This window comes from Patagioenas fasciata, chromosome 3 (assembly GCF_037038585.1).
Source record: "Patagioenas fasciata isolate bPatFas1 chromosome 3, bPatFas1.hap1, whole genome shotgun sequence".
In the NCBI taxonomy this organism is placed as follows: Eukaryota; Metazoa; Chordata; class Aves; order Columbiformes; family Columbidae; genus Patagioenas; species Patagioenas fasciata.
In genome coordinates, this window is record NC_092522.1 from 90355305 (window position 1) to 90366890 (window position 11586).

Below are 11586 nucleotides of genomic sequence, written 5' to 3' on the forward strand. Positions count from 1 at the left end.
ATGGGGTGTGTGGTCATTTGAGGAGATGCTGGTTCTGCATCCGAGCAGAGAGCTGGGACTCCCTGTGCTGAGCAGCGGTGGTTGGTCACTCAAGGCCCCCAGCAGCAGGTTACAGACTCCTCTCAGCAGACCAGCTGCTGACCCTCTTAGTCTGAGTACTTATTTTAAATAAAAGAATAAGCTGGCAAAGCCCATTCAGCATGTTGGTGGATGCACGACACTCCACTGCTGCTTTCAAGCAGCATTCACTCATACACATCCATTGTTTAAAAGCTTCCTGCTTTCTTCTCTTTCTTATTTAATAAAGGTGTTGGCACAGAACACTACAAAACTTTTTTTCCTGGCCAGCTGGGTCACCCTTCCAGCGGGTACACTCAGGTTCACCCGGCTATCCCACCGTGGGCACCCTGCAAGTGGCACCCAAGTGGAGGTGTTGGACAGGGTGAAGTCACCCCCACTCCTCGTCCCGCAGAGCAGCTGGGATCAACCCGCGCTCCTGCCCCGGCGCCATACTGTAGTAATGAAGTAATAAGGAGTTTGGGCGGTGAATCAAAGCTTAATCCCTCTCTCAATACCCTCCGCCACTGCCAGGCGAAGTATTTCTGCCCGACACCGCACCCCCCGGCCGTGACCCATCTCCGGGAGCGCTCCCGGCGCCCGGCAGGGGGCGCCCTTGCCACACGGCTGCGATTAGTGACAACGGCGTCGGGGGGGGCGGGGGTGCCGGCCTGCACGGCCCTGCGCCCCGGAGCAGGGGGGTCACGGAGCGCGTTGCGGGACACCCGGAAATTTTGTGGGGTGGGAGGGTAAACCGTACCTGCCCGCCTGGGCCAGGGGTTTCCCCGCGCCACGCGGGGCTGAGCCTCCTCCTAGCCCCATCGCACGGCGGGAGGTAGTGGGGAAGCGGGGCGCTAAAAATGGGGGAAGGGGCGGTAAGCGTCGTCGGACCCCTTCACACGCCGCCCCCCACTTTGTCGGAGCGGCCCGTGAGGCAGACAGCGCGTCACGCCGCCGCGCGCCCCCATTGGCCTCTCACACCGGGCGTCACAAGGCTGCGAGCGGCGACGCAACGCCGTTTCCCCCCCATATCCCCTCCCCCATCCCGCTTCTCCCCGTGCAACCCGCACGCCTGCCCTGCGGGGCTGCGCGGGACGTTCAGCGGGGCCGCGGGGGCTGGAGTCTGCGGGTGCTGCTGGATACGGGGATAGGGGGGAGGCTGCGCGTACTCTGTTTTAAATTTATATGTGTGACACTTTAACAGGTGAAAACCAAGCAGGCACATAGTTATTAAATAAAATATTAAAATAATTAAAATGTAATTGAAAATAAAATTTATGTTCATATAGTATGCATGTATGACACGTTATTTTTCCCCTGCGCAGCCACCGAAGTCGTACTTTATAGGCAGGGTGCTCCCCTGGAAAGCACTGATTTCGTTCGTGCTCTTTGGGATTTCTATTCCCACCCCGCGCCGGCGAGCAAGGAGGGAGGGAAGGCGGGAGGGAAGGGCAGGCAGGACGCGCTGCTGCTGCGCTGCCGCAAGCGGCTTTGAAAATCTCGGTCAGGAGCTGAGCAGCTCAAACCACACTGTCCGGGATCCTCGGCATCTGCTCGGAGCGGGGCCTTTGCCAAATTCCGGCGCTCTGGTATGAAGTTTGGCTGTGCCTGGGATGACCGGGAACGTCGGGAGGCGGTGGTAAAAAAGGCAGGGGAAAAAAAAAAATGTAATTGGAATGAATGGCAGTGCGGAGCTGGGTGCCTGGGGGCGCGCATCTTGGCACGGCAGGAGCCGGGGGGGGCTCCACGCCTCCCGCGGGTGCAGGATAGGGGATTACACTTGTTGCCTCCTGCCTTGGCCAGCGGCCAAAACCGTGCTGGGGGAGGCTGCGCTGCGCGGGTTTTCCAGCGGGGCCGCGCGTGAGGCGGGGCGGCCGCGCTGTGCCGCGCAGGGTGCTTCACCAGTGCGGAGGGGCGGACCGCGCCGTGCCGTGCTGCGGCGGCGGGGAGCCGGCAGGGCGGCCCGTGGGTGCGCAGGGCGTGGGCGTGCCGGGGGCACCGCCGAGGCCGGCCATGCAGATGGAGGGGGCGGGACGCGGGCGTCGTGACTCGGAGCCCCGGAAGAGCGGAGGAACCCCGTATAAAAACTACTGGGGACCTTTCCCGGGCAGAACTGTGAAAGCTCCGGAGACGGCGGCAGCCCCCGGCAGCAGCGAGCGGGGCGGCGGGCGTCGTGGGGGAGCCTCTGCCCCGGTGGGGGCGCGGAGAGCGGCGCAAGCGGCGGCTCTGCAGGTCGGGAGCCTTCCCCTGCCCTGCAGCACTGCCTGGCCTGGCTCCGGGGGGATTTTTCTTCCCCCTCCTTTTTTTTTTTTTTTGTTTTGTTAAATATACTCAATAGGTGTGTCCCCTCCTCTTTCCTGCTGGAAGAGGCGGTGGGCACCGTCCGGCGGTGCGGGGTGGCTGCAGGGGGAGCGGAGCTCCGGCGCTGGGTGCGCGCCTCTGCTGACCGCTCGCTTTTCCTCCTCTTTTGCTAGGCACGGAGGGAGAGGGGCCCCGGGGTGGCAGTGAGGAGCCCGAGCGGTGCCATCCAGCCCGGGGAGGCGGCGGACGCGCACCATGGCAGACGATGAGAAGGCCGGCGGTAGCCCCAGCGGGAGTTACGCGGGCGGCTGCGAGAGCGCGCACTGCAACGTGCTGAGCTGGGAGCAAGTGCAGCGGCTGGACCGGATCCTCAGTGAGACCATCCCCATCCACGGCCGCGGCAACTTCCCCACGCTCGCCATGCAGCCCCGCCAGATCGTTAAGGTGGTGCGGAGCCGGCTGGAGGAGAAGGGCATCGGCCTGCGGGACGTGCGGCTCAACGGTTCGGCCGCCAGCCACGTCCTGCACCAGGATAGCGGCCTGGGCTACAAGGACTTGGACCTCATATTCTGCGCCGACCTCAAAGGGGAAGCCGAGTTTCAGACTGTGAAGGACGTGGTCTTGGACTGCCTCTTGGATTTCTTGCCCGAGGGGGTGAACAAGGAGAAGATCACGCCGCTCACCCTCAAGGTAAACCTGCCCTGTGCCCAGGCGCCAGGAGCGGGCAGGTACAAGCGCCTGCCTGGGGGGAACGGGGCACTTTCCCCTCCGGGGGTGGAGGGGTGCTCTGGGAACGCAGCTCTCGCCCCGCACCCCGAGATCCACAGGGACCGTGAGTGATTTTTCCAACCCACGCTTAAGACCGAGGAGGAGTGTGTGGTAAAGCTTCCTGGCCGGGGCTCCTCGGGATTAATTAGTCTTTTCCTTCCCCTCTCTCGCTTGATTTGCTGGGAGCACTGACTTACCAGGGCGTGTGTGTGCAAGGCGCTGCAAATCTCCCCGTTCGGCTCTGCGGCAGCTTGATTTGCCGGACCCGGTTCACGGGGTGTCTGGGGGGAACTTATATGGCTCTAACATCTGCAAGAAGGAAACACCATCTGCAAGGCACGCTTTCCTGTGTGCTAAATGCCCCAGCGGAGAGGCATATTCTCTCTTCTCAGAGACAGTTCGCTCAAATTAATTCGGCTGAATTCCAAATGCCTTTAATATTTTTTTAGAGTGATTTTTTGAAATATGGGGCACACTTATGGAACCTGCAGTGAAAGAGCAGGACTGAGAGTGAACACTCGCTGTTTCTTTTGTGGAGAGAGAAGTGGAAACTGCTAAGAAAGATTTCTTATGTGACTGTAGCGGTGACCTTTTGTGTGTGGGTGCATGGATATTTGGCGTGTGTGCCATGTATTTCGTGTGTAGATGTATTTAGAAGAGACTGAAAGAAACAGTGTTGCCATATGCTTCCCTTGCATGACACAGTCCCAGAAAATTGTCCTTCCCCATTATCCCCTTGCAATGACATAACTCCAAACACAGATTGTTTGTTCTCTGGTTTGTATCTGCAGGCTCCATGAAATCTTTTATAAAAGGCTAGGATGGCATATAAGGGGGGAGAATGTGAACAAATGCAGCAAAGGGGACATTTCTTGCATCTGTGCCTTGATTTGCTCATTTTGTCTTTCCAATTATAGGAGGCTTATGTGCAGAAAATGGTAAAAGTATGCAATGATTCAGACCGATGGAGTCTCATCTCCCTGTCCAACAACAGTGGCAAAAATGTGGAACTGAAATTTGTGGACTCTCTGAGGCGGCAGTTTGAATTCAGTGTCGATTCCTTTCAAATCAAGCTGGACTCCCTGCTGCTTTTTTATGAGTGCTCAGAGAATCCGATGACTGAAACTTTTCACCCAACTATCATTGGTGAGAGCGTCTATGGGGATTTCCAGGAAGCCTTTGATCACCTCTGCAACAAGATAATCGCCACCAGAAACCCAGAAGAAATCAGAGGAGGTGGTCTTCTGAAGTACTGCAACCTTTTGGTAAGGGGCTTTAGGGCTGCCTCCGAATCCGAGATTAAGTCCCTGCAGAGATACATGTGCTCGAGGTTTTTCATTGACTTCTCAGACATTGGAGAACAGCAGAGAAAGCTGGAGTCCTACTTGCAGAACCACTTTGTGGGATTAGAGGACCGCAAGTATGACTATCTCATGACCCTTCACGGTGTGGTGAATGAGAGCACAGTGTGCCTGATGGGACATGAGAGGAGACAGACTCTGAATCTGATAACCATGCTGGCCATCCGGGTCCTAGCCGAGCAAAATATCATCCCCAATGTGGCCAATGTCACCTGCTATTACCAGCCAGCCCCATACGTAGCAGATGCCAACTTCAGCAATTACTATATTGCCCAGGTTCAGACGGTTTTCCCTTGCCAGCAGCACACATACTCTACTTGGCTGCCCTGTAATTAAGGACAGAAATTAGTAGACCTGGTGGAGACACGTTTTCTAAGACGTAGGAAGGGGCAACGCGCCCCTTTGAAATGGGGTGTTTTGTGCAATGATGATCTGCTCTGGTTTTCAAGCTTAGGAAAAGCTTGTGGTTCTTCTAATAAATAGCGGGAGCATGATCGAGAAAGAACCCCAAAATAATTGGATCCTACCCCAGAGCACAAGAGGCCTGTCATTAAAAGCAACCAGCTTCCCCTGAAGTAAGCGAGGGAGGAATGCTTGATGACAATATGGGTTGGCAATATCTGCTCCCATAGCTTTGGCATAAAGAAGATGGGAAAGCCTTATTTTCTTTTATTTTTATTCTTACTCTAGAATGGGATCTGCAAAAGGGACAATATGAAAGAAACAAAACAAAACAAAAAAACAACAAAAAGAAAAAAAATTCACAAAAAACAATTCTATATATATTCAGGATTTAAAAGTTAGAGGCATAAAGCAGAGATAAGCTGAATAAAAATGTATATTGGAATTACTGCGTTTGGGGCTTGCAGCAAGTGCCGTCTATGGATTGACTGTGTAGAATGTATAGCTTGCTTGACTAGAACGCTTTACCAGAAACAGCTTGCTCCAAATGAATGGTAGTGGATTGGTACAGTTATAAAAGCAGAAACACGTATGATGACAAAGTCCATTATCTCCAGCTGTGTGCATGCCTCACATTTTAAAAATGTGAGAATGCAGGAAAACCAGCTGTGACAAACAGAATATACTCAAGGACCAAAGATTTCACAAATAAGTTATCCAAGCAAAGAAGATACAGTAGAGTATATATATAGATATATAAAAAAAAAAAGAAAGATGTTGCTATATTTGTACACACCAACAGTAATCAAAAGTGCCTGATGCCTTCATAAAATTTGAAGTGAGAAAAAATATAGTTTTGTGGTTTAACCATGCATTTTGTTTTATCAGGGACACAAAGATTAAAACAAAAAAAACCCATAAGCTTGTGAACAAGTGGTGGAGGAAATGCCCTATTTTTTTTCTTGGCAAATACCTGTATAGAGTTAATGTTACGTCAGTGTGCTGTTATCCTAGGTACGTGTGTGTATGTGTGTATATATGTTTGTGTGTGTATATATGTACATGTTATAGGTGTATATCTATATATGTACACACACAATATATATTAATGTGGTCTAGGAAAATGTAGCAATTAAGGAATGTTTAAATAAAGTACTATGTGTTTTCCAGTTTGCAACAGGATGTCATAGGACAGTGGGCACCTTGCAGTGAATTTTTAACCCACACCTGAGAAATTTGGAGTAAATGAACCAGTCAGGATTAAGGTGGGATTCAGATAATGTCTTTGGTTGCAAGAACAAGGATTACAGTAATTCAGTGGGTTGCTTGTGAGCCATAATAATTCCACAGATGGAGAAGCATATGACTAGCTGATTTTTTTTAACTATTTTGTACTGTAATGCCATTTTGACATTTAACCCACTAATGTTGTGACTGCATACCTCCATGATGTGTAATTCAGTGGAACATGGATCAAAGATAGATTTATTTAAACCCCCTGACAGCTAAAGAATATTGTATTAGTTGGTGATTTGAACACTAATTGTTAATATTTAAAGGAGTATTTTTAATAGAATGCGTTATGCATTCCAGGACCACTAGAATTTAGCAAATGTGAAATGAACCCTTTTTAAGAGTGTTGCACGATTGCTTAAAATTATATTTTATATATATATTATATATATATTTTTATGCAAATATTAAACATCTTTGATCTGGTTGTCACACTGCATTTACAATTTCAGTACTGTACTTTATTTAAATGGAATCACTTTACATTGGAACAAGAACTATTCACTTTCATTTCCTCTCCCAAAAGACCAGCAGGGGAAAAAAAAAAATCAACCTCCGCTGTTGTTTTCACTTCAGTGCCATCTCTGAAGGTGTTAAATTCTTTGTTGGGCTTTGAAAACCTAATGACTAAGTGACACTTGACTCTAATATTTTGCTTTTTCTTACTGAGGAGGAAAAAAAAAAGGGGGGGGGAACTTAAGCTTTTGAAGGATGACTGGCTGTGCCCTGCCTGCTTCCAGGCAGCGTCTGGCACTCGATGGAGGAGGCAGGGGCGAGGGAGAGGACCCGTGTCCTGGCTGTTTCCCTACTGATTGAGTAAGGTCCATCTGTTTTTTGTCGCCCTTTGTACTTTTCACGGTGGAGGCGATTTAACAGGAACCCGATTTGTTTACTGCAGCACCTTCTCTGTGAGAGCTTCAGGAAACCTAAGAGCTGGTTCATTGCTCACAGACCTTGTCCTCACCTTCCCATCCCATCCTCCGGGGCTGGCTACAGCCTCCCATCTCACCCCCGGTCCCCACAGGGTCCCCTCCAGCCTGCCGGCTGCTCCTGGCCCCAAATCTCTCTTTTCCTCCAGCTCCTGGGAGGGTTTGGTAGCGGAAGCTATGGGGAGGGCTGGGGAAATAGGATCAGCTGGTAATGCGGTATGTCTTCTCTGGCCACAACTATTTGCAGCAAATAAATGAGTCATCCGCTCTTTTAAAAGGGTTTGAGAATCTATAGCTGTGCCACAACCGCAGGACGCTGATAGTACTTGACACGATGTATTTTTCCTTGGAAGGACCCCTTTTTATTCTGTTGCTTGAAAGAAAGTTTTAATTCCTCTCAGCTCAATTTTTTTTTTAAATGATTGACAGCAGCTAGTTACCTTATAGTGCATGCAGCAGGGCTCTGAGCTAAACTGCACCTTTCAGCGTTTGCATTTTGATACATATATAATATGTTTTTATATATATTATATAGGTATTCCGGATCTGTTTTGCATATGTTAATGATCAAGTGGTGGAACTGGTGGAGCTTTGTTTTATCTGTGACTGGTAGCTTAAAAGGTGCCTGGTGTTAGAGGTGGGAAGAAGGCATGAGTTCAGGCCAAGCGTGAAATAAGAACCCCTTTTCAAAGCTGGTTTATTTCTGTGGTTTGCACACCTTCCCCTCCATAAAGTCTGATTTTTTTTTAACTGGTTTTTCCCCACCTTTTCAGCACACTGGTACTTTTAAAGTTAACAACCGCATTCTTGCTTTGTAGACTTCGATTTTCCCATCCAATCAGTTGTAAGGTTAGAACTTGTACTACAAGAGACAGTGCCCCTTTTAAAGAGCTGAACTGATTAAAAACATTGACCTGATTACAGTAAAGCCGTTTGTGCTGCAGCTGAATTTGCTGCTAACCAACAGGGTGCTAAACTTGGTTAAATGTAGCAATCGTGAAAAAACCGAGAGCTTTGAAATGGGATTTTTGTTTTTCCTTAGATGTAGCTGTCCTCCCAAATGCAAGAACTTTTCTTCTAAAAATAGGAGGGCAATTAGAAGACCAAAAATTTGATATTTTTCTAGTTTCTCTTATTGCACTTATAGAATTTTTTATCTTGCACAAAGGCCTTCACACAAATCTTCTAAACACCTCTGATTAAATGCTTGGTTTGCATCATGTCAGAAGCTGCTACCAGTTAAAAAAATGCTTTTTTTTTAATTTTTCATTGAGAAAATGAAGTGTGTTAGATAAAACTGCACAGAAAAGGAAAAAATTGTTATTGCATATTCAGCTCCTATTTGAATATATTCTTTTGTATGGTTTTCTTTATGCAGAGAGTTTCCCTTGCAAGAAAGAAAATCAGTGTACTGTTTTGCTGTTGTAATAATGGTTTGCTAACAAAATAAATAGTAAAAAAAAAAGCCTGCAAATTTCAAGACAGCTTGGCTAAAGCACTGCAGGCTCCTGCAGTCTGTAGGAGTGTGCAGATTTGCTTTCCCTCAGATTTCCTTACAACTGTTGCCTTCTGCAAGGCATCCTGTTGCAGCAAACTGCTCCTTGGATTGCTCTTTTGGAACATTTTGACTATAGGCTTTGTCACAGACAGAAAAAAGAGCTGATGGAAAGCAGACTCTAGAGGGAACAGATTGTGAATTTTGTTTACAGCATCCAATATTTGGATTTTTTTTGTAAATAAAAAGAAGTTATTTTTTTCTATTGATTTGTGTCTGCTGTCTTCCGTGTCTGAAATAGCCCTGGCCTGCTCCAAATGAATACCAAGTTTGCTTTCATTAAAAAAGGACAAGGGCAGCACTTTTCTGAGAAGAGCAGCGCTCAGCTGCTTCCCGGTTGGAGCACAAGGCGTTTTGAGAAGCCCTGCCTTGTGCCAGCCAACTTTGACTGGCTGCACTCCACTGCGGAGGAACCTCCCCGGCTAGTGCCAAAAATACTCACCCTAGCACTGGTCAGGCCATGCAAACGGTCTGAAACCTGAAAACCAAAACAGCATCGCAGCTGTGCCGCGCTCCTGCTGCCTTCCCAGTTTAGATCCTGGTACCAGGATTGAAACCTTTTCATGATGCAAGGTACTTGTGCATCACGAACCACCACGCTGGCAGTAACGCCAGGGTTTTGATGCCCTTGAGATGTATTCGATAGGGGTCGATGCCTCCACTTTACTGTTTGGGTAGGTCTGGGAGGCAGAGGGTGCTGCTCCCTGGGTGTAAGTCAGGGCTGCCTGTAGCAGATGAGTGCTGCAGGTCCTGCAGCGCGGGGAGCTGCTGGGGAGTGGGATGCACATACCTGTTGGATTCAGCTGCTGAATCAGTCCATTTCTTCCCACAGATTAAACGTTCACTCCACTGCCCTACAATGCTGTCCTTGTCAGCAGAGGTATTTTCTGTTTGCTGTGTTTACAGGGGAGGTGCCTCTGTAATGAAGGCTAATTTCCTCAAAAGGCACTTCAAGGGAATATAAAATATTAATTTACAATGCTCTTGGCAATACTTTTTCAACCAGGGTGCCTCAGGCTGACCCAAATTTGAAAAACATTGACTAAGATGCTGCAGTATGTAGCTCTTACTAGGCTCATTCATGCACGGGTACTGGACTTGGAAGGCTCACTCATGAGCGTGAATGTGCTTATTGTAATGATGAGTGAACCTGTATTCCCCTGTAAAAACAAACAAACAAACAAGCTGCTGGGACTGCTCATTTTTCCAGGCACAGGAGCAGCCTCCTGCACAGTGCCTCTTTTGAAACCTGCCGGGCATGGGATGGGACCGCTGGCCAGCCTAGCCTGGAGAGGGGGATGTACTTGGCATCCCTGCCCGTGGAGCATCGCTTTCCTCCCATGTTACTGCCAAGAAAGGGAGGGGGACATGGCCTAAAGCTTCCTCCTGTTAACTTGCTCAGTTATAAAATACTTTAGGCAGTCTGACAAAGACGGCTGCAACGCCCAAAGACGGAGATGGAAATCAGGGGATTGGAAACCATCGCAATCCAAATGCCTTTGCTTGTCCCTCAGAATCCAAGCCTGAACAGATGCTCTTATACTTCAAAGTGAGTGAATTCCAGTTTCTCTGGTTAAATTTCGTTGTTTTTTTTTTTCTGAGAGATGAATGCCACTTGAGTATCTGGAACATTAGAAGTCCTCCTTCCCAAACCAAGGAGGCGTACGATGGGGACAAAGCCAGCTGAGCGCTGTGCTTTAGTAGGTTGTTTTTAAGGAGGGAGGAACGTTTAGGACTGTGGAAGATGGAGGGCAAAAGCAAGGTGTGAGAATGTGAATCACCTGAGCCACAACACCACATGGTGGAAAGCTGGAGGGCATGCTGATAGATTAAAGCAGGAGGGGAGAAATGGCTCAAGTCTGTAAGTTGTGTTCACCCTGCTAAAATGAGTCTGATCAGGGAAGGTGTAACTTCTAAAGATAAGTAACAATGTGTGGTTTGTTTTGACTGCGGCAGCACATTTTTATTTTATTGTGTTAAAAAAAGAAAAATCTCCAGGAACCCTTTTGCCCAGGAATGAAGTTAAATGTAGTTAAAATTAACCCTACAACCTCTAGTAAATGTATCTGCAGTCCCTGGAAGGCAATAAATTAATAATGCTGAGTTGAGTTTTGTAAACCTGTTCTTGAGAAAACCCCATGAAACTTCTGCAGAGATTTTTGTAGCATGTTAGTGTGCACCTTGTTCCCAAGTGTTTGTGTGGATCCGGTCATGCTTTCCTGAAACTGCCACCAAGCAGCTATATGTTTTTACTAAATTTCAGTGTATGTGGCCATAAGCACTTAGGTAAAGTACAGGCTATAGCTGTGTACTGTGGTGTTGGAGCTGGTGTAGTTTTCCTGAAATCCCCTAAATACCTGTAGGATTGTGTCAGAAGCAACTCTGCATGTGGGACTCTAGTCCACATGTAAGGTGCAGGAGCACAAAATCAAAATATGCACTTTGGAGGAGAAATACTATGACTTCAAAGGCCTGATAAAACATGACAAACAGACTCATCACCTACACTTACATAGCCTTTGGCTACTCAGAATGATTGGTTTTTTGCATGCACAATTCCGCCATTTCAGGTGACTGCTGTTTCATTAGGATGTGCAATGCCAGTGCATGCCAGAAAATTTTCCTTTTGCATTGTTATGGGCAAAAAAAACATGACCCCAATACACACCTAAATATTGTGTGCAAAACATGGGTATTCGCCAGGGTAAAAACATCCCTTAGCTTCCCTTAATGACTTGGAGGGCATACAGTCCTGCTTCTCAAGAGGATAGTATGCCTAAACATGCTTTGCCTTCTGTTTGACTTAAGGGTGAACAACTGTGCTGGATGGGCAACTCTCCTGATAATTGTGTCTTCCTGAAAATGGAGAAATCCATAACAGCCAGTGCTTTTAAAAAATGAAATTATCAGTATCTAACCT

The 11586-nt window shown here is 48.1% G+C and overlaps 1 protein-coding gene across 2 annotated transcripts; it reads left to right on the forward strand.

Annotated features, from left to right (window-relative positions):
- Positions 1 to 1523: 1523 nt before the first annotated feature.
- Positions 1524 to 8875, forward strand: TENT5A (terminal nucleotidyltransferase 5A). 2 transcript variants are annotated; one of them, XM_065834196.2, is made up of 3 exons: positions 1524 to 1646; positions 2532 to 3048; positions 4044 to 8875. In XM_065834196.2, exons 2-3 carry the CDS (start codon positions 2614 to 2616, stop codon positions 4821 to 4823), a joined length of 1215 nt encoding a protein of 404 aa, XP_065690268.1. In that variant the 5' UTR covers positions 1524 to 1646; positions 2532 to 2613; the 3' UTR covers positions 4824 to 8875. The 2 variants fall into 2 exon arrangements, with proteins under 2 accessions (XP_065690268.1, XP_065690267.1); XM_065834195.2 differs by lacking the exon at positions 1524 to 1646 and adding an exon at positions 2064 to 2289.
- The last annotated feature ends 2711 nt before the right edge of the window (positions 8876 to 11586 follow it).

What these genes read in the sequence shown, in the direction of transcription:
- TENT5A (XM_065834196.2), top strand. Translation starts at nt 2,614, where the DNA reads ATGGCAGACGATGAGAAGGCCGGCGGTAGCCCCAGCGGGAGTTACGCG. An exon ending in TCACGCCGCTCACCCTCAAG is followed by an intron (nt 3,049 to 4,043) that starts GTAAACCTGCCC and finishes TTCCAATTATAG; the next exon opens with GAGGCTTATGTGCAGAAAAT.